Consider the following 25,668-nt stretch of genomic DNA (forward strand, 5'->3'; position numbering starts at 1 on the left):
GGTTCTATGTTCCGGGTCTTAAGATTTGTGGTCAAATTCTTGTGGCCTCAGGAAGCTGGTATTTTCTCCACTGTCACTTATTTTCCAAATGCACATTTCTTCCTGTTTCTTTAACCTTCTTTGGAGCCAGCTGAATTGGTTATGATAACTTTAGATGACCAGATATAACACAGTGGGGGCAACTAGAAGTATGCAACAACTTATTTTTATTTTAATTAAGACAATTTTTTAATGTTTATTTAATTTTGAGAGAGAGAGACAGAGACAGAGCAGGAGCTGGGGAGGGGCAGAGAGAGAGAGAGAGAGGGAGACACAGAATCCTTAGCAGGCTCTGGGCTCCGAGCTGTCAGCACAGAGCCCGATGTGGGGCTGGAATCCACGAACTGCAAGATCATGACCTGAGCTGAAGTCGGACGCTTAACCGACTGAGCCACCCAGGCACCGCTATTTTATTTTTTTTAATGTTTCTTTATTTGGGGGGGGGGCCTAGGGAGGGCAGCGAGAGAGAGGGGAGGACAGAGGGTCTGAAGCAGGCTGTATGCTGAGAGCACAGAGCCCAATGCAGGTCTCGAACTCACGAACTGTAGACCATGACCTGAGCCTACGTCCCATAAAGTGGGCCACACACCAACTGAGCCGCCCAGGCGCCCGGTAACGACTTATTTTTAAAAACAGCCTAATTTAGATTTACAACAGGGAAGTCCCAGGCCCTAGGAGCCAGGCACTCTCGTAAATTTCACAGGCCGGCTGTCTGGCTGCTTTTGGCTTTCCTCCCCCGCCCCCGCCTCCTCCTTCCCCTCTTCCCTCCCGCCCCCGCCCCTCCCCCCCTGCCCTCCCCGCCCCCCTCCCCCACCCCCGTGCGCTCCGAGCCTCCCCTCCCCCGCCCGGCCTTCCCGGGAGGCCTGGAATCCCGGGCAGCCACTGGCCCGTGGGGATCCGCCGCCCTCCGTCACCGCGCGTCCACTTCCGTCCCGGCGGGAGGCGCCTCCCCTCCGCCTGCCCCGACCGTCCCCGGGCCCGGCGGGCAGCCTCGGCGCGGGGAGAACCCAGGCTTCCGGCGGCGGACAGGTAGGTGCGCTCCGCGGGAGCGCGGGAACGCGCGCGGCCCGGCGCCGCGCTAACTCGGCGCGAGTGTTTGCAGCAGCAGCTCGAGCAAGCCTGCCCTGCGCACAGGTCCTGAGCCGACCAAAAAGTCCTTTTCCCAAACCTTTTCCCAAAGCAGCAGTACATTATCACCGCAGAAAAGCAGCCTGGGCCGGCCCACTTGGGTATGTTTTCCTGTCCTGTTCAGCCACCTCTGTAAAAAACGTAGCTGCAATCGTGGTGTGCAGAAACTCGTTATTTATTTTTTCCATAGAATGCTGTGTCCGGAGCCTTTCTTCCATGCCTTCGAATGGAATACTGTTTGTAATTATTGTCCTACAAGTTGGGCATTTCAGTTGTGTGGTTTTTGCCAGTATAAACCCGTGGGAAAGATGAGCCTATTTGCATCAAAATGTAACCAAACCAGAGTTTGTCCCCCCCCCCCCCCCCCCCCCCCCCCCGTTTCCAAGTACTGCAAGCCAGTACAAATTGACATCAAGCTTTTGCAGAGGAGAAAAATAGGCGATTTATTGGTGTGGCCCCCCAGGAGACCGGGGGAGCTAATGCTCGAAAGTCCAGAACTCTCGGATGGCTTGCATGAGGGTTTTTAAGGGCAAAATTTGGGGGAAGAGGTCTTGTGAGAAGGTGGACACCTTTGATTAGAGGCCCATGAGGTCCTACTAGCAGGTGACCTGGTGCCACTTCATCTGGTGCCCTGGAGGTCTTTTCCATTTCAAGGGGCTTGGAATCTGGAAAATATCTTTATTTCTTATGTTAGAAATTGAAGCAAGCATTCGTATCCCTTGAGCCTAGGCCTTTTTGTTCCTTGGTTGGTCTGGCTGTGCCTTGGGTAGCTATGACCTCTGGTGTTTCATCCTTTCATCTGAACTGACAAGAGGGATGCGGGCTTCAAAAAATCATTATGGGGGGCACCTGGGTGACTCAGTTGGTTAAATGTCGGACTCTTGATTTCAGCTCAGGTCATGATCTCGAGGTTCGTGAGGTCAAGCCCCGCATCGGGCTCTGAGCTGACAGTGTGTTGCCTGCTTGGGATTTTCTCTCTCTTCCTCTCTCTGCCCCTGCCCCTGCTGTGTGTGCTCTCTCTCTTGCTCTCTGTCTCAAAAAAAAAAAAAAAAAAAAAATTATTATCCCCATTTGGCAGTATTTCCTTAGGGTGGGTACTACTGGGTCTAGAGAGGAGACCGTGGGTCTAGCATCATGGCATCTTTGGTGCTCGGTACCCGGTGCATGTTGCCAAGAAGGACCGCACGGGTCACCCACTCAGCCGTGTGGGTTGGCAGGCGAAAGTGTCTCCTCTCCTAGGCCTTGCTGACATAGGGGACTGCGATCAGGCCTCCTTGCTGATGGAAGATATAAGCTGATGTTTTCAAAGCCCATTTCAAATAAGGTGGTCAGAAGTGAGCCCCACAGGTGTCTGGGGACATGCTGTCAAGGCCTCAGAACAGCCCGAGAGAAGCCAAAGGCAGCCATGTGATTGGCTTGTTTGCAGGCCGGTGGGTCCTCATCACATCTACCTTTCTGATCAATGCTGTCTAGACCTGTCCCCTATGGCAAATAGAAGCATGATTGAGAACAAATAGATCTGGAGTTGTTGACGTTGGTAGAATCATCTGTGGGTAAGTAGGGCCCTGCTTTCCCGGCTGCAAGATCAAAACTCAGTTGCCAAGCAAGTTCCTGCAGTGTTTACCCAGTGAAGGGAAAACACTGAGCCTTCCCCTTTAGCCACTGCCTTCCCCTGTTACCTTTCAGCCTTTGTTTGCTTGCTGATGGTTTCCAAATCTCTGAAGCTTCTAGAAATTTCTTCCTGGACTTCTTTGCTTGTTGCAGTCCCACCTATGCCAATTCCCTTTGCTCGTTGAAATCTGTTTTCTCTGTTTCTGCTGGAGAACTTCACTGCACCGGGAAGTCTGACTTCTGAGCTATTTACGTCCCTGAGGGTATGAAAGTAGGAAAACTCCATCATCTGGGCCATACGTCACCATCCATTTCTCACCGTTTTGACTTCTGGAGAGAAAAGGGGAATGTTATTCAATAGCGTTGTTAAAAGATCATTTTCAGGGGAAGGTGAGAGCGTGACTCTCAAACAGACAGAAAAATGAGCACATGTTGGGGTGCCTGGCCGGCTCAGTCGGTAGAGCATGCAACTCTTGATCTTGGGCTTGTGAGTTCGAGTCCCACGTTGGATGTAGAGAGATTACTTAACGTTTTTTTTTTAAATTTTTTTTTTCAACGTTTATTTATTTATGGGACAGAGAGAGACAGAGCATGAACGGGGGAGGGGCAGAGAGAGAGGGAGACACAGAATCGGAAGCAGGCTCCAGGCTCTGAGCCATCAGCCCAGAGCCTGACGCGGGGCTGGAACTCACGGACCGCGAGATCGTGACCTGGCTGAAGTCGGACGCTTAACCGACTGCGCCACCCAGGCGCCCCGTCATTTTTTTTTTTTTTAAATGAGCATGTGTTAAACATTCTATTTTATTTATTAAAGAAGGAACCAGGCAGATTTTATAACTGATTCAAAAGAGAAATCAAGAAGGACAGGTATATATGGGGCAAAGGAATGCCTCAGGAAGGTTCATGTTAGGGGAAGGGGCGGGAGCTTTTATCCTGATGGGGTCCCAATAGTTCATTTTTGCTTTTATTTCCCTCGCCCCTGGAGACACGGCAAGTAAGCAGCTGCTGCGGCCAAGGTTAAAGAGGTTGCTACCTGTTTTCTCTCGTAGGGTTTTGTTGGTTTCCTGTCTCACATTGAGGTCTTTCATCCATTTTGAGTTTATTTTTGTGTCTGGTGTAAGAAAGTGGTCCGGTTCTCCCAGCACCATTTGCTGAAATGGGCGATGGGCATTCAGGAGGGCACTTTTAGGGATGAGCACTGGGTGTCCTATGTAAGCGATGAATCACTGGGTTCTACTCCTGAAACCAAGACTACATCGTATGTTAATTCACTTAAAAAAAAAAAAAAAGAAATGGAAAAAAAAAGGAGATAAGGCAGGACATGTTAGCTCCTTGGAATTGGCATCAAACAGGCACCAGTGATCCCCATGGGTCTTGACTTGTGACACTGTGGAGGTGCTTGGTGTGTGAAGCAGGGCTGCAGGGGGCTGAAGAACAAATCATTCATTCATGGCGTTTGTTAAGGAACGGAAGGCAGACCTTATTCAGGACCTTTGGGATAGGTGTAGGGCCCACCGCAGTGGGGTTTTACCGTGGGGGAGAGAGATTGGGCTCAACCCTGGAAATAGCAAAGAAAAGTGAGGATTTATAGCCAGGGAGTGGGGTGGTGGGGGGTCAGTGGATGGAAAATGACTAAGAGGAAACATCACAGGGGATGAGAGTTCTGGATAAACCGACCTAACAGGGTTCTTGCAGGAGACAAGCCAGAGAGATCAGACATCGCCTGGGGGTGAGGGGGTGGAGGACGAGCAACCAGATCAGATATCAAGGGTCATGGATTCTGTGAAACTGACTTAGCGGGATTCTTACTGAAACTAGGCACAGCAGAGATGCATCCAGAAGCCCCACACAGGCCTGTTTGAGAAGAGAAGTCAGTGGAGCTTGGTGAGGGAGAGAAGGCTGGTCACTGTGGGAGAGTGAGCCTTGAGATCAGTCACATGTTGGTGGCATCTTGGGTGAATGTCATGGGCGGATCATGAGCATTAGCGCTGCCGGCCAGTGTGGCCTCGCCAAAGAAGGTGCGAGTCAGGCTCTCCTGTGCAGGGGTGCGTCTCAGTTATCCTTGGCACCATGAGGAGGGTTCTGAGTTCAGAGGCTTCCCTAGTGGAGACCACGGGTCTGGTCTCGAGGTGGCCGGTGAGTTTTGCCAAGCCCACCTGTCATGATGCAGGAAAGCTCTGCCTCTCCTCCTCCTTCCTCCTTCCTCCTTCCTCCTTCCTCCTTCCTCCTTCTTCTAAGATTTTATTTTTTTTTAATTTTTTTTTTCAACGTTTATTTATTTTTGGGACAGAGAGAGACAGAGCATGAACGGGGGAGGGGCAGAGAGAGAGGGAGACACAGAATCGGAAACAGACTCCAGGCTCTGAGCCATCAGCCCAGAGCCCGACGCGGGGCTTGAACTCACGGACCGCGAGATCGTGACCTGGCTGAAGTCGGACACTTAACCGACTGCGCCACCCAGGCGCCCCTAAGATTTTATTTTTAAGTTATCTCTACACCAGCATGGGGCTCAAACTCACAACCCCGAGGCCAAGAGTCGTGTACTCCATGACAGAGCCAGCCAGGCGCCCCAGAAAAGCCCTTCTTGACACATTTTATAAGCCCCCCACCATCCACGTCAGACCCCCTGTCCCGTCCCTAAGTAGGCGGAAAGCGCAGCACCGTCGCTCACGCAGAATGACCTCACGGTGAAGGTCATGCAGAAGGAACTTCGTGTTTCTGTAGAAAACCTCGGTCATCCGTGGGGCATCCTTCCCGGCCCGTGGTCTTTGAGCCGCTGCAACTCCTTCTTTGTACGTGGCCGGTAACCAACAAGTTAGTAAATTCTGTCCTGTGCGGTGGGATTCATGGCTTCCTCCCTCCTGCGGAAAACTCCGTTTTCTGTCCTTCTGCAATTTCAGCTGTGCTGTCGTCCGTATACATTTGTGCTCTTTTCTTTTTTCCTTCGAACCAGTTCTCACATCTGCCTCGTTCCTTCTTCTTAGAGAAGTAAAAGCCTTCACGTGTTCATTTTTGTAAATCCGCATGAGAGTCATGGTTTTCCTTTCCTTGTGAAAATTATCCTTTAACAAATGTGTCATTTGGGGGAGGGAGGGGGCAGAGGCAGAATCCTGGAAGGGCTGTAGAGGAATTTTAGTGTCCTCCTGTCAGTAGGGCCCACCTGGGTGTGCTCCCCCAGGCGCTTTCCCCGGGAGCCACAGGGGGGTCACAGGGGGGCCACGGCGGGCTGTCCATGGAAACCAGCTTCCCTGCCCTATGGCCTTGGCCCAGGACACACAATGCACTACTCTGCTACATGAGGGGTCTGGCCGGAGTCCCGCCTTCCACACCCAGGCCTCTCCCTGCCACTGCCTGCTTGCGTAGGATGCATCCAGACAGTGGCTCTCCTGGCCATAAACATTCCTTCTGGAAAGTGCGTATTAATTGGGGGCACCTGGGTGGCTCAGTCAGTTGTGTCTGACTCCTGATTTCGGCTCAGGTCATGATCTCACGGTTTGTGAGTTCAAGCCCTGCATCGGGCTCTGCGCTGAGGAGTGGAGCCTGCTTGGGATTCTCTGTCTCCCTCGGTCTCTCTGCCCCCCGCCCCCCCACTTGCTCTCTGTCTCTCTCAAAATACATAAAAATAAACTTAAAAAAAAAGTGGGTATCAATTGAAGATAAAGTAAAAAGATTCAGGCTCGAGGCCCCTTTGGAACGGCTAGGATTTTTCGTGGTCTCCACGTCCCCATAGGACAATCCAGGTAAGCAATCAGCATAAAGAATCAGCTGTCAACACATAGCGCATTGGACGTAAAATTTACCGCTCTTGGTGCTGGATTGTTGTGACTTCTCTTGCTAATAATAGTTTCATAACATAGCTTGTGAAAACAAACCCGTGGGGAATAGATTCAAATCTTCTTTGAGCAAAAGACCAGCTCTTAATATGTGTTTCCTTAAAATGTAAGGTATTTGCCTTCCAGAATATTCTGGAAAGTATAGGAAATAATCTAACAGCCACCCATATTCATGTGACCCACGCAAAACAATTGGAACATTTTGTCCTTAATCAAAACTTTCTGGGACTCCTGGCTGTCTTAGTCAGTAGAGCATGTGACTCTTGGTCTTGGGGTTGTAAGTTTGAGCCCCATGTTGGGTGTAGGGATTACTCAAAAATAAAAATCTTAAAAAAAAACCAAAAAACAACTTTCTTAGGAAGTTGAATGTAACAAATGCGGTTAAAGCCAGCTGTCCCCATCCTTTCTCCCTTGCTAGTAACCACTGGCTAATCGTGGTGTGTTTTATTCCCATGCATCACACTTTTACTACAGTATATTTATTAATAAAATAAGTACTATTTTGGGTTATTAGTCTTTATTTAGCATCAAAAAGGACATTGTCTTTTTATATAGCATTATGTTTCTAAGATTTATATCAGTAAATACACGTGTAGTTTATTCACGGAGTAGTTATGAATCTATTTGTTTCCTGGGGTGGCTGTAACAAATTACCACAAACTGGGTCACTTAAGACAACAGAATATTTTTCTAAAGGTTTTTTTTATTCTTAAGCCATCTCTACACCCAGCATGGGGCTCGAACTCACAATGCCGAGAGTAAGAGTTGCACGGTCTACACGCTGAGCCAGCCGGGTGTCCCAGGACAACAGAAATTTATTCTCTCACGGTTCTGGAGGCCAGAAGTCTGCAGTGAAGGTGTCAGCGGGGCTGTGCTTTCTATGGACCTACAGAGGGGGATCCTTCCTTGCCTCTCTCCAGCTTCTGATGGTGCCCGGCCATCCTTGGTGTTGCTTGGCTGGTAGATACTCCAGTCTCCACCTATGTCTCCGTGGGGCCTTCTCCCCTGTGTGTTGCTGTATCCAAATTTCCAAAATTAGGGGCAGTGGCCACCCTAATCCAGTATGACCTCATCTTAACTTGATTACCTCTACAAAGCTCTATTTCCAAATAAGGGCACATTCATAAGTTCTGGGAGTTAGAACTTGAACATATCTTTTTGGGGGACACAACTCAGCCCACAGTAACGACTAAATCGCAGTTGACCCTGTTTTCCTCCTGAAGGTCAACTCGATTGCTTCCGGTTATTGCCGCCAGGAACACGCCTTCTGTCCTCACCACGCGCTCATACACGCAGGTGTAAATCTCTCTAGGGAGTACACCCAGCTGTGGCATTTCTGGGTTGCAGGTGTCTTTATCTTTGACTTTGCCAGACCTTACCAGACCAAAGTAGTCTGTCTCGCCAGAGTTTGTATTTTGAGTTTGTATCAGCTCACGTTCCTTCCTCTTTCCCTGTATGGTCACCAACTCTTGGTGTTAACAGACCTTGTTGCCAAGCTGATGCAAAATAGCGTCTTTCTTAGGTACAAAATAGTATAATTTCTTAAATACCAGTGAGGTTGAATGTCTTTTCAGAGGTCTGGGTGCCACTCAGGGGTACCGTTTTGTGAGTTGCCTGTTCAGATCTTTGGAGCATTTATCTCTTGGGTTTGTCTTTTCCTTGTTGATTTATACGGATTTTCCCTGTATGTTATCTAGATACTAAATCTTCTGCTTTGAGAATAATATCTCAAATAATAATATCTCTTCCCCACCTCCACCACCCCCTGGGCTGTTTTGAAGCACATCCTAGATGTCTGGCTGTTTCATCGGTATATACATCAGCAGGTGGCTATAAAAGATACAGATACACACACACAAAACCATCACTTTGATAGTCGTATCTGGCCCTTGCCCACCGGTCCGTTAACAGTAACTCTCAATATCATGAGACATCCAACCAGTTCCGTCTCCCCCAGTTGTCTCGTAAGTGGTTTTTACAGTCACCTACCGCTGTGGATTGCATTGTGTGTCCCCAGAGTTCATAGGTGGATGCCCTAACCCCCAATGTGACGGTATTTGCAGGTGGGGCCTCGGCCGATCAGGTTGAGATGAGGTCATGAGGGTGGGGCCCCAAGGTGGGATTCGTGCTCTTCTAAGAAGAGGCCAGAAAGCTTGCGTGTGAGGACACGGCGAGAAGGTGGCTGTCCGCAAGTGAGGAGAGTCCCCCTCAGAGCCCCGCCTTGCTGGCACCCTGACCTTTGACTTCCAGGCCCCGGAACGGTGAGAAACACATTTCTGTTGTGTCAGCTGACCGGCCTGTGGTATTTTGTTATGGCAGCTCGAGCAGACTGATACGTACTTAATGAAATTTATTAATCTTTTTCTTTATGGTTCATGTTTTTGGATCTGATGTAAGAAATGCTGCCTTGCTCCAAGATTCAAGGAAAAGGTGTTCCCCTTTATTTTCTTCCAACAGATGACTTTCGCTTTTCTACTCAGGTTTCTAACCATCTGGCAGGGCAGCGACGTGGCAGGTAGGGATCCACTGTGATCTCGTCGCATCTTACGCCCCTTCATTGGCCAGTCCGTCTTTCCACCTCGGGTCTGCCTGTTCACCGTGGATCCGCCTGCCCCGTAGTGACCTCCAGAGCCTAGTCTGTTCTGCTGCATCTCGCTGCCAGCCTCAAACCACCATCCCGGACCTGGCTGGGGGCACATGGCCTCAAGGACCGTGTACAGTTCCCTGGTCCTCCATCTTCCCACTTCTTCTGTCCTCTCCAGCCTCCCCCCCTGCTCTCACCCTGACTGCCGACCCCGCTCTCAGTTTTCTGAGCACATGTGCGGAGCGTCCTCGGCCCTCTGCCCCGATGTCATCCACCCCTCCTCCGCCTCCCCTCCTGGGACCGAGGAGGACCCGTCCACGCTTCCAAGGAAGGTGGGTGGTCTCCTCCCTGGGCTGACCCCAGCCCCCCTCCCCTAGCTCACCTAGCTCTAGGGTTTGTGAGCAAACAGCTAAGAAAGAATTTTGGTGCATAAAGGTGATCTTATTATAGCACAGGGACAGGCCCGGTGGGCAGAAAGAGCTGCCCTGGGGTTGTGAGGTGGGACTGGTTGTGTACTTTTTAATTAGTGGTAGTTAGGGAGAGCGAAAGTCCCTAAGGAACTTGGAATCAAGGCTTTCAGGACCTTGAGGGGCTAGCTGCTGTTAAGATAAGGTTACTTTTAGGCTTTTTGTTTTTTTATGTTTATTCCTTTATTTTGAGAGAGAGAGAGAGAGACAGCACACGCAGGGGAGGGGCAGAGAGAGAGAGAGAGAGAGTCAGTGCAGAGCCCAACGCGGGGCTCGAACTCGCACACTGTGAGATCATACGACCTGAGCTCAAAGCAAGAGTCAGACGCTTAACCAGCTGAGCCACCCAGGCGCCCCAAGGTCACTTTTAGTCTTTAATTAAAGTGAACATTAAGGCACTAAGGCAGCGGTGAGTTCCTTGAGGAAGGTCACGCTCTTACGTGTCAGGTGTCAGTGGGCTGCAAGCTGTCAGGAAATTTAATTTAAGCTACATTTCTCTTGCCTTTGTGTCCCTCATCACCTGGCACCGTGGGTTGGGCTGGTTTTGCTTTGTTTTCCTCTGTGAGGCACCCGTTCTCATCCACCTGTAAAGGTACTAACGTTTCTTCCGTTAAAAAATAAAAAGACCTGTTGCTCTACCTTCCCTCCGTCTGCTCCCTCTCTTTGCCCCTCTTTCTGGTAAAAGCCTTGAAGAACTTCCGTGTTCACGCTGTCAGGTGCTCTCTTCTCATTTTCCCCCAAGCCCGTTTGCCGTCATGGCCACCAGACCCGTTCTCGTGGAGACCACCCTGACGTCCACGCTGCTGAGCCCTGTGGCCACCCCTCTTGCCGAATGCCTGTGTCTACAGTCTCCCTCCTTGAAAACTTGTCTTCATGTGGCTCCAGGCTCGTGAGTGGGGGGTTCCTCCCTTCTGACTGTTTATTCTCAGGCTCACTCTTTCCCCAAAGCTTTTAATGGTGAAGGCCCCAGGGCTCGCTCGCTCTTCTAGATCCTTCTTCTTCCTTATCTCTTCTTATCTAATCATTCCTTTAATCATGCCAGGCACGCCCGAGGTTTCCAATAGTATGTACTGCTGATTCTCATTATTTACAGTATAGTTGACTTTGAACAACATCGGAGTGGGCGGGGGGGGGGGGGGGGGGGGGGGGGGGGGGGGGGGGGGGGCTTTTAGGGGCATGGACCCCTGTGCAGTCAAAAAATCTGCATGTAACTTTTGACCCCCTCAAAAATGTAGTTCCTTATAGTCTGCTGTTGATCGGAAGCTTTTTTGGTAACATAAACGGTTGATGAACACAGAGGGTGCATGCTCTGTGCGTTATACACTGTAGTCTTACAATGAAGTGAGCCAGTGAAAAGAAAATGGTAAAAACATCATAAAAAAAGAGAAAATACATTTGCAGTCCTGTGCTGAATTTATTGAAAAAAAAAAAAAATCCACGTGTAAGTGGACCGTGCAGTTCAAACCTGTGTGGTTCAAGGGTCAGCCATAGAACGTGGTTACGTTCTATAAAGTCACAGGGACACTGAACTAGCAAATACTGAACCATGGCTCCAAGAGGAAATACAGGTAGGGTTCTATGAGCCTCTGGTCATGTTTCTGTCGACTGATCAGTGCATAACCTAGTTTTTTGTGTGTTTCTGTGTAGAGACACCTCATTTAATACATAGGTGATTCATTAACATTGAACTCGCAGTCAACAGGTGTACTGTGTGCCTGAACTAAGCTTGTCTACTGCGCACGTTATCTTTGTAGGCACATCATAGCCTTCGTGCCCTATTACTAGACAGCTCTTCACTACTGTGCATGGAGTCCATTCTTTAAACACCGCAATCACCACCAAAAAGCACAAAAATGCAAAAGATGTGGCGCTAAATAGAAAGCGAAAAGGATACTTGTTTACAGCGTGAGGGCTGATATGGGAAGGCGGGGCGTTGCCTTGTTCGACCTTGGCCGGGACCGTGCATGTGGGTGACTCAGATTTTTCAGTGCTTTACAAAAGTCCGTGGATGGTCGCAGTATTACTGCAAGGATTGATTTTGGAGTTGCAAATAAGTTTTGTGACTAGGCAACTTCACGTGCATGGAAGCGGCAAAAAATGAGGCTTGGCTGTGTAGGCTGACCATACTGTATCAAGTTTGTACTTCCGGCTTGGACCCCTGCCCCAAACTTGCTGTCCTGCGCGGTCCACGGAGCTTGTGGAGCAGACATTTCAGACTTCCCGGGCTCCGCATTTAAGTCCTGACCTCTTCAAACCTGCTCTTCCCAAGTGTCCTCCTTCTCATTTAAAGACAGTTGCTCAGGCAAAACCCCTCATCCTCCTGTCTCCTCTTTGCCTCAGTTGGCTTTCCCTGCAAATTCTATCCAGACCCCAGCCACTGTCAGGGCCTTTATTGTCCCTCTTCAGTGGGTGGTGGTTTTTTTTTTTTTTTTTTTTTTTTAATGTTTATTTTTTAGAGAGAGAGAGAGCGAGCACAAGCAGGGGAGGGGCAGAGAGAGGGAGACAGAGGTTCCAAAGCAGGCTCTGTGCTGACAGCAGCAAGCCCGATGTGGGGCTTGAACCCACGAACCGCAAGATCATGACCTGAGCCGAAGCCTGACGCTCGACAGCCACCCAGCCGCCCCAGTGGGTGGCGTTTTTTGTCCTGGATTGGGAACGTCTTGCTCTGAGTAGATTTGCTTCTGCTTCTGCTGGTGCCCAGGGATTTCACCGCCCAGGGTCAGTTATTGGGTTAAATGTCATAGTCTAGGCATTCCTACTTTGAAAGGACAGTGGACATTTGGGGGGACATTTGGGGGGTTATTTTTACCTTCTCTGGGTTTTCTAATCACAGTCTTAGTCCTGGTTGGTAGAATTTTCTTTTTTTTCTTTTGGTATTTTTTGTTTTTACGTTCCCCACTAAATATAAACCTTTTGGGGCTCTGACACTGCATGGGGTGTCAGCCGTGGATCCCTATCTTGTGGGGTCCAGAGGCCTCACTGGACACATCCTAAGCATCGGGTGGTGTTAGAGCTCGTTCCTGGGTTTAGCCTTCTCCCCAGTATCCCTGGGCTCCCTCAGTGTCTGCTCATGCCAAGCTGATCCTGCCTTCAGGTCTCCTCTCCAATCCTGGCTAATCCTATCCTCTCCAATCCCTTCTTTTCCTATGAGTTCCCATTTTAATTTTTATCCGTTGGTTACATTTACTTAGGTATTTTGAGTGTTTGTAATGGGAGTGGATTCCTGTTAGCTCTAATCTGCCACACTGCCAAAATCCCAGGTTATCAGTGATTTCCTCCATAAATACACGATATGTAGAGTTAAACTTAATTATTTTTTGTACTCCTTTTTTAATGTTTATCTTATTTTTGAGAGAGACAGAGAGAGAGAGAGAGAGAGAGAGAGAGCGAGCAGGGGAGAGGCAGAGAGAGCCAGAGACAGAATCCGAAGCGGGCTCCAGGCTCTGAGCTGTCAGCACAGAACCCAACGCGGGGCTTGAACCCACGAACCGCGAGATCGTGACCTGAGCTGAAGTCGGCCGCTTAACTGACTGAGCCACCCAGGCGCCCCATTTTTTGTGCTCTTGATTTTAATTTACTTACTGCATACAATCTTTGGATTTGCACCATTCAGACCCTAATGCATGTTTCTCTCTCAGTAGCCCAACTTAAATATCTCCAATGGCTAACGAGGCTCATCCTTGTCCGTGTGACATTGGCCATAAGATAGAGTATGGAGGGATGGGGCGCGAAGTTCAAGTCGAGCACATCAAGGCTTATGTCACCAAACCCCCCTTCGACACGGGCAAGGCTGTGATCGTCATTCAAGACATATTTGGCTGGCAGTTGCCCAATAGCAGATACATGACTGACATGATCGCAGGAAACGGATACACGTATGTATGCGGTTCTGTTTCTTCACTTCATGGAAACCTCTGTGATCTATCTTGATCCCTTCAGGGAAAACAAAACCACAACACCCTGACCGTGTGCTAAGCTGTCGATGTCCTTGTCTCGCTGGGCACAGGTAGATGGGGAATGTGAATCACACGGACCTAAAACAGCACCTGGAGGCCACCGCTCCCAGCCCAGTCCAGCCAGCAGGCTGCCCGGGGCTGGGGTTTCTGTTGCCCAACGGGGTCCTTTGGGTGGAGACAGAACACGAAAAATGAGCAAAGCCGCCCGTGATCTACAAAGCCCCCTCACAGGCGTACAAGTCCTCTCTCCTTCAGAACGACCCCCTGAGGTTGGGCAGTGCAGGGTGCTGTCTCTTCTTCAGGTCAAGAAAATGAGGCTAAAAGTGGGTAAGCGACCTGTTAAGGTTACAGGGCCGACCGGCACTTGAACTTGGATTCTTCTGACCCAGGCTTCAGGGTTCCTTCGACGCCGGGAAGGAAGAGCTGTGCTCCTCCATCCCTGGTGATGACCTTTATTTTCGGAAGCAGGTCTCTGGCCAAAGCCGTGTTGACCCACCCTCCGGGGTTGACGGGATGGGGGGGGGGGGTGTTTGAGGACTCAGTGGACTGGCTTGTTTTCTCTGTGCGGCCCATTTCAGAACCTGCAGTAGACCTTCCCCTCCGGGCAGGGGGCAGGGGAAAACTGCTTAGTCATGGTGACTGGACATGCTCCCCAGATGTACCCTCTGACCGGAGGCTAACTCTAAAGGCCAGCTGAGCGTTGCGACTCCTCCAGGGGGTCGGGGACACCCCTGCGCTCACCACCCCGCCCCTCCCGGGCCCATGCCTCCCGGGTCTCCATCCTGTGCCATCAGTCTCGTGGGGAGGGCGCCCCGTCCGACTGCCTCGTCATCTCGGATGGGCTGGGCTGCGGGCGGCCGTCAGAGGCCGTGCACCTACGCTTGTGAAATCCCAAGTGGTGTGGCCTGGTGCCAGCTGGCCTCTCGGATGTGATCAAAGCTGGCTCTCGTGGGCACCACTTTTCTTTTCCTCTGAAGCAGACTCTCCCTCGTAGCCCGGGTCTTAATGAGCGTCAGCAAATACCGAGTGCCGCCAGCTCCAAAGCGAAGGTCAGTTGACGTCCCTTTTTTGCAGAGCCATCCTTCCAGACTTCTTTGTGGGCCAAGAACCCTGGCAGCCTTCTGGGGACTGGTCCACCTTCCCGGACTGGTTGAAAACAAGAGACGCCAGGAAGATCGACAGGTAAGTTATCACCCGTGTTTGTGCTCCCCCTCCTGCCCGCCCCAGGGCCCCTGGAGAGCAGAGAAGCGCGTGTGACATCACCACTTGGGCGCCCACCCTCCCTCCCCTGTGGCAGGACTTCCACGGACACATGCTTTTGTGCAGCACAGAGTGTGTCCCTGGAGGTGAGGTCCCGGCAAGGGCTCCTGCGGTGCCAGCAGGCTCGTCTGCTTCCGCCTTCCAGAAACTTCATGGCACTGATGCCAGGGGAACTTGGCGGAGGTGCTGCGTTGCGGGCGGTACGATTTCCCTTGACAAGGGGGCTTTCGGGGTCCACAGGGTGGACGTTCCTTCCTTCCTGTCCTGGCTGCGGAACCAGCTGAGACAACGGGGAGAGAAAAGACACCAGAGCCAACACCAGCCCCGGCTCCGTTAGCGCTCAGCCGGTTGGAAACCCGAAGGGCCGTCCCCTCCCCCCAGCCGAGACCTGCCCCTGCTTCCCCCCTCCACCCCCGCCCCGAGACTTTGGGTCTTTACGCCAGGGCTAGACTGCCATCGTGCCAGGACCCGGGGAGCAATGAGAGGAAAAGTGGGGGATCCCCCAGGATCTCAGCCTTTTAGGAAATTAGCTCCAGGAGTCCAGAAGCAAGGACCAGACCTCCCAGCTGCCAGTCACACACCCTCTTCTGTCTGGACTCAGGGTGGACGGGGAGAGGGGCAGGATTGTTCTCTGGTGCCCAGTTCCTCCTGAGCAAGTAAACGTGAGCCCAAGGCAAAGGAGCTTCCCCACCACCAGCCTTGACTCTCACCTTGCCCACTTGTCCTGAAAGCTGTCCTTCCCTGTCACCTGACTTTCTCCCACCATGCACCTGAGCCTTGTTTTTGTTTTTTTTTTTTATTTTTTTTTTTTAATGTTTGTCTATTTTTGAGAGAGACAGAGACAGAATGTGAGTGGGTTAGGGGCAGAGAGAGAGGGAGACACAGAATCCGAAGTGGGCTCCAGGCTCCGAGCTGTCAGCACAGAGCCCGACGTGGGGCTCAAACTCATGAGCTGTGAGATCATGACCTGAGCCGAAGTCGGACGCTCAACCGACTGAGCCACCCAGGCACCCCGAGCTTTGGTTTTGATAAACTGCTCCCCCAGCCCAGCTTGGCGGGACTGCTCATAATGTGGTCCCCTGCCTGTGGCCGCTGGGTCCCTGGGACTGTCTGTTCTTTTCTTCTATCACCAGAGTGCCCTCCAGAGCTGGCCCCTCCTTCCACTGGGCTGGTGGGCCCCAAGCAGACCTGTGCCCGTAGCCCCAAGGGGCCTTGGGTCCTGCTGAGTGCCCCTTCCTGCTTCCCCGGCCCTGCCTCACTCCCCGCACTCACTGGACCACCTTCTTTTAGGGGCCTGTGCAGGGTGGCAGCGCGTTGTGGCTCAGGCCAGGGTCATCCTAGGGTCTCCCTGTGCAGCTTGTGGGGCATGGGAGGTGCTGCCCGCTGCCTTGGGAGCTCCCGGCAGGCGTGGCCGAGCACCCGGGCTGTGTTAACAAAGTCGTCGCCCAGTCCCTCACTGTCCTTGGGATGGCCTCCGGTGTCAGCTGCCTTGTTTTTCTCTGCCCCATCCTGAGGAGTCTCCCTGGGATGAAGGCCTGGCTCCCCCACCGCAAGTCAGGGGCACCTCCAGGGGCCAGGGCGCTCCAGGCTCCCCTGGGGAACTGTCCGAGGCCTGCGTGGAGCTTGCCACTGCTAGGTTCTCCCGTGCAGACCCCACTTCCTTCCCTCCTCTCCCTCAGTGCTGGCCCTGAGATTCCTGGAATAACTCCCCTGCATGCTTACCTTTCCCAAGTCCCTCCTGGGGGACCTGCAACCTCAACCTGAAACCCCAAGAAAAACAAAAGGAAGCAAGAAGTTCAGAGCAAATGAGAATTAGAAGCACAAGAGGCTGGGATGTGAATGCAGAAATTCAGCTTTGCATGTGGGGCCGGGGTGGGGGAGGGTAGCTGTGTGGGCCTGCCTTCCATTCGTGAGCACAGAGCAGAGGGGTCGTTTCTGGCAGGTGTGGGAGCAGGCCAGTGGGACTCTGCCACAGGGGAAAAGGAGAGCTATGCACTTAAAAAAAAATTTTTTTTTTAATGTTTATTTCGAGAGAGAGAGACAGAGTGCGATCAGGGGAGGAGCAGAGAGAGAGAGAGAGCGGGAGACACAGAATCCGAAGCAGGCTCCAGGCTCTGAGCTGTCAGCACAGAGCTTGATGTGGGGCTCAAACTCATGAACTATGAGATCATGACCTGAGCTGAAGTTGGACGCTTAACCGACTAAGCCAGCCAGGCGCCCCTAAATAAAAATGAGACATTAAACAGAAACACTGACTTTGAAAGGAGACTGAAACCCTTGTGTCTGGTCAAGTGTCTTTTGTTTGCAAGTAACAGAAAACCCATCTTGACTGCTTACTGTTTACATAGTCATGGGATATTTTGGTTTATAGAACTGAGAAGAGGTCGTTTCTGGCTTCAAGCAGGGGTTGGTTCGCAGTGCAGAAAGTATCCCCAGGACTTGCCTTCCCAACGTGTCTCCACTCCACATCCTGTGCCCTGGCTTCATTCTCAGGCAGCTTTTGCCTCTGGGTGGCAAGATGGCTGCCGCAGCTCCGGCCCCCACATTGGTCTCTTTTCCCGCAAGCCAGTAAAATTCTCATTTTGCCCTGATGGTTATGACTCAGTCACAGGTCCATCCTTCAACCAATCACTGTGGCCAGGAGATTGCTATACTCTGGTGGTCAACCTGACCCACATACTTCACTCCTGGAACCTAGGGCAGAGTTCCCAAGGTATAAGAATCAAGCATGGGTTGGGGGAGAGGTTCATCCAAGGCTAAACTTTGGTGCTCCCAGAAAAGTAGGGAACACGTTCAGAGCAGCACGAGCAAAGGCCTGTTCACTCGAGTTACCGTATTTTTATGGAAATGGCCTCTTTCTTGTTCCCTCCAATAAAGGCAGTTCTTTTTTTTTTTTTTTATCATTATTGTTTATTTAATTTTGAGAGAGAGAGACAGAGCGTGAGCTGAGAAGGGGCAGAGGGAGAGACACACACACAGAATCTGAAGCAGGCTCCAGGCTCTGAGCTGTCAGCACAGAGCCTGACGCGCGGAGCTCCAGCCCACCGACCGAGAGATCATGACCTGAGCTGAAGCTGGATGCTTAACCGAGTCACCCGCGCGCCCCAAGGCAGTTATTCTTGCGATCAAAGCATTGAAGGAAAACCTAAAGCCCCAAATGTCAAAAACCATTGCTTGTTCCATTTCAGTTTGCAGAATTACTTAATTTCTGCTAACATTATGAAAATAACTGCACGCAGTGGTATGATACACGTATTTAAATGTGCTCAAGGATATGCTATGACTAAAGGAGAAAGGAAGGAGGAAGTGCAATGGGATGGCTTTCTTTTTCTTTTTCTAACTTGTAAACCACAATTCTTCCTTATCAGATCAAGCAGGACTTTCGGGCTGGCCTCGAAGCCCTTGCCTCCGTTTGGGTGTATTGCTTTTAGTTGAAAACGCAGAGTTCCAAACAATCAATTTGCAAATGACCCATTTACCAGACTGGGCCACTATTCTTGGTCCTCTCCTGGCTTAAATAGTCCTGGTGGCTTTCCAAATCCCCCCTCTGCTCTTTGGGGACACCGGAGGGAGGAGTCCGGAGGTGCTGAGTTGGGATGTTAGCTGAAGGGGTGAACGTGCCAAGTTAGAGAGTTAGGGGAGCCGCCCAGTTGCGGCCGGTGCCTGCCAGAGGACGGCGGGCCGGGGTGCTCGCGGGGGGTGGATCTTGGGATCAGGCCTTAGGAGGGGTGCTTTGGCCTTTGGCCTTCATCCGGAGGCCGAGGAAAGCCAGAACTCTGCTTCCAGCTGGCATGCGAGCTGGTCTGATGTGTGGTTTGCTGAGAGCCCTCTGGCAGCCCTGACAGGTGGTTGGAGGAGGCTGGGCTCGGAAGGGAGACCCGTGGGGAGACGGGTGGGGGGATGTGCGTCACTCAGGCAGGACGAAAGTAGGAAATCTCAGAACGTCAAGGAACAGCGGATGCCGAAGCCCCTGTTACTGTTGGTACAGCACTTGCTGTCCAGCTCACTCCCCAGGGGGCTCACAAAATCCCTCTTGATTGTGTGTGTGTGTGTGTGTGTGTGTGTGTGTGTGTGTGTGTTTCATCGTCGCCTCCCCGGCCACCACCCCGCCCCTATTTTATTGAAATATAATTGACACATAATGTTGTATAAGTTTAAGGTGTACAATGTGCTCATTTAGTACATTTATATACTGCAAAAGGATCGGCACCATAGCCTTAGCCCACACCCGGTCCTGTTACATAGTTGCCGTTTCTTTTTCATGGCGAGAACATTTAAGGTCTACCCTTTTAGCAGCCTTCAAGTCTATCACACGGTATAGACTGAGGTCACCGGCTGCACCTTACACCCCCAGGCTTGTTAATCTTCTTTTTTTTTTTTTTTTAATTTTTTTTTCAACGTTTATTTATTTTTTTGGGGACAGAGAGAGACAGAGCATGAACGGGGGAGGGGCAGAGAGAGAGGGAGACACAGAATCGGAAACAGGCTCCAGGCTCTGAGCCATCAGCCCAGAGCCCGACGCGGGGCTCGAACTCACGGACCGCGAGATCGTGACCTGGCTGAAGTCGGACGCTTAACCGACTGCACCACCCAGGCGCCCCTGGGCTTGTTAATCTTCTAATTGGAAGTTAATGTCGTCTGTCCAGTCTCTCTCCCACGCCCCACCTCCGGTACCCACTCTGCTCTCTGTTTCTCTGAGTTTGGCTTTTTAGGTTCCACATATAAGTGATCTGAATCTGTTGATTCTTGGATAACTTTCTGTTCTAGAGAGGTCGATGCTGTCTTGAGGTTTCTGAAACAGCAGTGTCACGCTCAGAAAATCGGCGTCGTGGGATTCTGCTGGGGCGGAGTGGCTGTCCATCACGTGATGATGAAATACCCAGAATTCAGGGCAGGGGTGTCCGTCTACGGTAAATCTGCCTTGTGCATTTTACGCGATGGGAACAGGAGTGGTTGAGGGACACCCGGGAGCCTCTTCCCAAACTAACGGTTCGGGGAGCAGCATAGACCCCGCTGTGCAGAGATGGCCCGTCTTGAGGGAATTGGCTTTAAAAATGTGAGCGTGGAGGTGGAGGTTGGTAATGCAGTAACCAGAGGAGTCACCTAACCCAGGTCTCAATTTCTTCACCGAGGATGAAGGGGGTCACATTTATTTCTGTGATAATGGTGAATATCAAACAATATTCTTTACGAGGAACATCTGTGAAGGTATTTTTCCAAGATAGCAGTTATTTTCAACCGCATACACACACACACACACACACACACACACACACACACAGGCACACAATATAAAGGAAGGAAAGAAAAGGAAAAGTGATTCTAAAATGTAAGCAGCAGCATAAACATTGTAGCCAAACCAACCGCACGTATGATAGCAATGAGATAAGAACATTCCATCTCTATATAGAAATGGCATACTAAGTTCACAGTGTAGAAGCATTCGGACCATAAAAATGTTAAAAAAAAAAAAGAAAAAAAGATGTGGAAGGCAATTTGGCTTTCTTTCGTGATAGTATAATGTACAGTTACACAAAGGATTCTTATTTGGATTAATGGTTTCTTGCTGTGGCATTTTTGCTTTTAGCAAGAAAAAAAAAAACCCTTTAAATAGTAACTTACCCCAAAGTTAATAGTCAGTTGTCAGCTGCCGCTGTGCAGAGGGGGCTGGCTGTTCCGGGCCGTTCGGTGCCCTGGTGTGAAATAGCCTGGTGGACGCCTCGCCAGCACCCCCTGCTGGCCGCTGTTGCACACTGCATGAGCTGCCAGAGCCCGGCGGGACTCCAGGGCGTCAAACCTCGGTCCAGCCACACAGTGTGGCCTTAACAGAGCGTGGCCATCTGTCCTGTGGCTCCCTGCTTCTAGAGACGAGTTCCAGGTTGAGGGGAGGCTCCCTGGGCTCCCGCAGGAAATGGAAACAGAAGATTTCCATTATTTTCTCCCTACTGACTGGGACCCTGTCCTGCACCAAACTCGAGTCAGGCTCCACGGTGAGTCTTCCTTCCGAGGAGGCCCCAACCGGGCTCTGACATTGGCCCATTGGGGCAGTTCAGAGAGAACCCCCTACTTTTGATGTCTGTCCAAGTTCCTCACACCCCGCCTTCCGTCTCTTGTCAGCAAGAACCCTGTCCTATCACCTGGCCAGAATCCGTCTTACCCCAGTGTTTCCTCTTCGTAATTTTCTGCCCACTGCCCCGCACCCTGCTCCTTGGCCGTAAATCCCCGCTTGTCCTTGTATTTGGGCGGAGCGATCTCTCTCCCCTCACACCCTCCTGTGCGGTGGTCCCCTTTGAATACAGCCTCCTTACCAAGTGTCAGCGTAATCTTTCCTTTAACACTATGGTTCTTCTTAGAGGGGCAACATATGGTACCTCTTTTGCTTATTTTCCTGTAGGAGGGGGCACACCCACGGTGGTTGTCCCCAAGGCAGGACAGGCTTCTGACCAAATGCTCTGTGATTCTGAAGGATGAAAGGTAACTTTTGCAGACGGACCAGGTGGCACATCTGAGACTTGACACTCGTGGTCTGGTCTGGGCACGGTTACCCCGTGCAACACTGTATGAATGAGGCCCCTCGGCATACTGAGGCCAGAAGCCATGGGGCTTGTGTGGACCTTGAGAAACTTCTAGAACAGTGGTGGTCAGAAGGTGCAGATGGGGAGCCGTCACTTCTTTGTAAATGAAGGCGTGCCCCACGAGGAGGGAGCATTTTCGGGGCTGCTTCTGTATCTTTGCGTGCAAAGCCGCTGCAAGGTCTAATTCCATTATTTGTGGCCTGACCCAGTGAAGGAGGTGGAGAGCAGGAAAGTCCGGCCATTTGCGTGGAATTGCTAGAAAGAAAATAAACAAAACCCCCAAAGCACAGATTTTACTTTGAAAAAAAATCAAGCCAAACCCACATGGTTTTCTGAGGCGCGTGTGTGGAAATCCTACCCCCGTGTCCCTGTCCCCAATTTCCAGGCATCATCAAGGATTCTGAAGATGTGCACAGTTTGAAGAACCCCACGTTGTTCATTTTTGCCGAAAATGATGCTGTGATTCCTCTTGAGCAAGTAAGTTGGTATCTTTTCTCATTTCTTTCTTTTTTGCTTATTTTCCTGTAGGAGTGGGCACACCCACAGTTGTTGTTTCGATTTTTACTTTTTGAGAGAGAGAGAGAGCGAGTGAGCTCAGGGGAGGGGGAGAGAGAATCCCAAGCAGGCTCACACTCAGCATGGAGCCCGACGCGGGGCTCAATCCCACAACCCTGAGATCATGACCTGAGCCGAAATCAAGAGTCTGATGCTTAACTGACCGAGCCACCCAGGTGTCCCTCATCTCTGTATTTAATGACATGATTTGACCTTTCGGGGAAGATGTCTCAAAGGGTTCATTTGTTCCTCCAAACATTCTCAACATGAAAAATTTAAAGATGGGTTTTATTGGGGAATTTAGGGATTGTAATCCTCCGAATGTGCTCTTGGTGGGGCCTGGTTACTGGGCATAGAAGCTCGGCCTCCCCATCCTCCCACATGGAACCCGGGAGTTCAGATAAAGTGTGTTCTTAAAGACATGAGCGTGTTGGGGATCCCGGCTGGCTCCGTCGGTGGAGCATGCGACTCTTGATCTCGGGGTCGTGAGTTCGAGCCCCATGTTGGGGATAGAGTTTACTTTAAAAAAAAAAAAAAAAAGAAAAGAACATGGGTGTGTTAAACCCAATATGTTGATAAGAAAAAAGCAGAAAATTGTGGTTCAAAAGCAGTCGCTTAGAAATTGTTATTATTCATAACTAATACACTATATTAATATAAACTTAAAACAATTTATGCTTGACTATATTGAGTATTTTGTTATATATTGAATGAGTATTATATTATATATTGAATGATAGACAAAAGATACTAATTTAATTTCAAGAAATTGATATTTATCGAATTTTTACATTGCTTGGGATGCTCTTTGCCAGAGCCGAGGACTCTTAGTTGTCAAATTAAAAGTAACAAATTCACAGTAGCTACGGAACTTAAGGCACCGATGTTAGACTTCTTTTATGAGCATTCAGAGAGGATTTAGAGAATGGAAAATATTACCAGATTGTTAAAGTCATACTGTCATGAAATCTTCTGCATTATCAGGTCTCTTTGCTGACCCAGAAGTTGAAAAAACACTGCAAAGTGGAATATCAAATTAAAACATTTTCTGGGCAAACCCATGGCTTCGTGCATCGAAAGAGAGAAGATTGTTCAGCCGAGGACAAGCCCTATGTTGACGAGGCAAGAAGGAATTTAATTGAGTGGCTGCACAAGTACGTTTAGCAGGGGCCAAGGGTACACTTTCTCAGAATAGCTCGCATCCAGAAAATTGCTTTGGGATACTTGGGTCATTTAATTTTTACTATCTTGATATAAAATAAATCCAGGAATCCTGAAATTCATTATTCCATCTCAAACATAAATGCAGTAGGAAATGTTGATGCATGATACAATTTAATTTTGAACACACACACTAAGGGAAAAACAGGTCAGTACCTGAAGAATTCGAATGGTAGAGTTAATATCCTGTTAGCAAAAACCTAGGGCTGTTTATGGACCAGCTGACAGCTCAGCCATGGACTTCGTGGTTCTTCATTAAGTACATTCTTTAAAACGATGGGTGTGGCAGAGCCATGAAGAACATGAATTGTAAACTCAGATTCAAAGCCCAGCTTCCTTGGGCATTTGTCTGTCTTAATACGGATGAGTCGGTCATGTTCGTGGATTGCACTGTGAGAAATACTGAGGCTAAAATAGGGTTTCGTTGACCTAATTATATTGAGCCAATAAACTTACTTTCTGAATGTGTGGCTTTTTCTAAAAGCTAATAAAGAACAATGGATTAGAGTGACTATCTGGCCGTCTCCCAAGGAAGTGATTTTCCAGAACGTGGGCATCTTCGGGGCCCAGGGCCTGGGATTGCGTCAGGAATCACTCGTGCATTCAGTTGAAGGGGGGTGGCATACAGGGTCACGCTTCAGTTTTTATATATTTTAATTGATTTATATTAAATCGCGTGAACAGCTCAGCTCCTCGGCATTCTTGGCCACATGCCGTGCGCAGAGTGGCGGTAGGAGCTACAGGGGGCAGAGCCAGTCGGCACCAGTAAAGGCCCTGCCTTCCAGCCGCGCCGTTGACTTTCCTTTAACCCGGTTACCCCCCCCCCCCCCCCCACCCCGTGACAGTCCCGCACTTGGTGTTCTGTGCCAGCTGAGAGTTTTACTTTGCAAACTAAGCAAGCCTCGGCTAGACGGCTGTGCACTCCCACTGGCTCCTGTGAGTCTGCAGATGCAGAAGGGTCACCTCGTGTCCCCTCACACCCCGGCCCCGGCCCTGCCACAGGTGCCCTCCATCGGGTGGGACCAGGGGGAGGGCATTTTGCTTGGGTCCTGGGTTGAGGGTGGGGCTCTGGGTGGAGAGGGGAACTCATGGTACTTCCACTCTCGAAGCCAGGGACGAGAAGGGTGTCTGCGGCTTCCGGCATCCACACGCACCCCTTCCTTTCTTCCATCGCTAGGCTTTTGGAGTCCCATGTGCCTGATGACTTTACTTTTTTCTGTGACAGCGGAGGGGTGACGAGAGAAAGGGAGGAGTGATGTGGACCTCACCCCTGCAGGAAAATGGAGAGGAGGGGAGGGATTCCAGGGCACTTAGAAGAGAACCGGGAGGGCAGACACAGCGACCCGTCCGAGGCCTGTGTAGAGATTATGCTGGACGGGGAATCCGGGAAGAGAAGCAGGGCCGTCTGGAACATCAGGTTTCTCGGGCCGCGAACGACAGAGAGCCTGACACTGGCTCAGAGAAGAAGACTCACTCCTAACGGGCCCGAGAGTGGTTCAGGGCCCTGCTGACCTCAGGACACGGGGCAGGTGCCTGCCCGTCCGGGCCCTCTCCTCACGGGCGCACTCTAGGCCTCTGCCTCACAGAAGACCTCCCAGAGCAGGGAGGGGGGGCCGGGACTGTCGGTACCTACTCTTATGAGGGAGGGAACTCCTTCCCAAGAACCACCCCCTTAGTCTTGGGCTCCCAGCCTCCAGAACAGTGAGAAAGAAACACCGAAGCCACCGTTTATGGGATTTTTGCTCTAGGAGCCGGGGCAGGACCGTTATCTATGGAAGTTTCGGGCTTACTCTATCATTTTTGAGAGGTCTGTCATATATCCAATTCCACACAGTTCAAAGGTCATTCCTTCAATGGTGTTCCAGGATAAGGGGGCTAGTGCAGCGGACAGAACCACGCTTGTTACACGGACATGCTTTACACGCTTACTGTCGCAGAACGTTAGCCGTGAGCTCAAGGCCGAGAGCTGGTGCTTCATCGAGGCCCTCCCTCAGGGAGAGCGGCTTGCTTCTGCCGTGGTGGCAAATGACTCTTGTCAGCAGTGGGAAAAGCAAGTAAGCTTAGTATAAAAACACTGTTGACCTCTTGGCCCCTTGAGACGGTCCAGGACCCGGTCTGGGACCACACATTACAACACCGCCAGTGTCTGTGTTAAACATTTACAACAGCACTTGGGACACCACAAATACCTCACACACACCTTCCCTGCTGCCTCCCTGCTTTTGCCGACCTTGAACACATTTTCTAAGTAGCCGTCTCGCCTCTGGTGCTTTAGGTGGGGCCTCTATTGTGCAGGTTGCCTCCAAGAAGCACCTCAAATGCCTGCAGCTCCCTGTCCTCCCTTTAGTACCACACTTCGCTCGCCCCTGGCCCCAAACTCCTGATCCTTTAGTGGAGCTGGTTCGCCAAGAACAGAAAAGAAAGGAAAAGGGATAACGA

The 25,668-nt window shown here is 50.7% G+C and overlaps 1 protein-coding gene across 5 annotated transcripts; it reads left to right on the plus strand.

Moving 5' to 3' along the window:
• Positions 1–892: 892 nt before the first annotated feature.
• CMBL (carboxymethylenebutenolidase homolog) lies at positions 893–23,743 on the plus strand. Of its 5 annotated transcripts, none has more exons than XM_011287042.3 (6): positions 893–1,068; positions 13,301–13,537; positions 14,693–14,800; positions 19,646–19,788; positions 21,839–21,930; positions 22,993–23,743. In XM_011287042.3, exons 2-6 carry the CDS (start codon positions 13,323–13,325, stop codon positions 23,170–23,172), a joined length of 738 nt encoding a protein of 245 aa, XP_011285344.1. In that variant the 5' UTR covers positions 893–1,068; positions 13,301–13,322; the 3' UTR covers positions 23,173–23,743. The 5 variants fall into 5 exon arrangements, with proteins under 5 accessions (XP_011285344.1, XP_019668458.1, XP_019668463.1 ...); XM_019812899.3 differs by having other exon boundaries at positions 13,304–13,537; XM_019812904.3 differs by lacking the exon at positions 893–1,068 and adding an exon at positions 1,096–1,268.
• Positions 23,744–25,668: the final 1,925 nt, after the last annotated feature.

Source organism: Felis catus, chromosome A1 (assembly GCF_018350175.1).
Source record: "Felis catus isolate Fca126 chromosome A1, F.catus_Fca126_mat1.0, whole genome shotgun sequence".
Classification (NCBI taxonomy): Eukaryota; Metazoa; Chordata; class Mammalia; order Carnivora; family Felidae; genus Felis; species Felis catus.

Bases quoted from the DNA above. Each gene is read 5' to 3' on its own strand.
- CMBL (XM_011287042.3), top strand. From the start codon at position 13,323: ATGGCTAACGAGGCTCATCCTTGTCCGTGTGACATTGGCCATAAGATA. The intron at 13,538-14,692 runs GTATGTATGCGG...CCTTTTTTGCAG, and splicing joins ATCGCAGGAAACGGATACAC to AGCCATCCTTCCAGACTTCT. The intron at 19,789-21,838 runs GTAAATCTGCCT...CCCAATTTCCAG, and splicing joins GGCAGGGGTGTCCGTCTACG to GCATCATCAAGGATTCTGAA.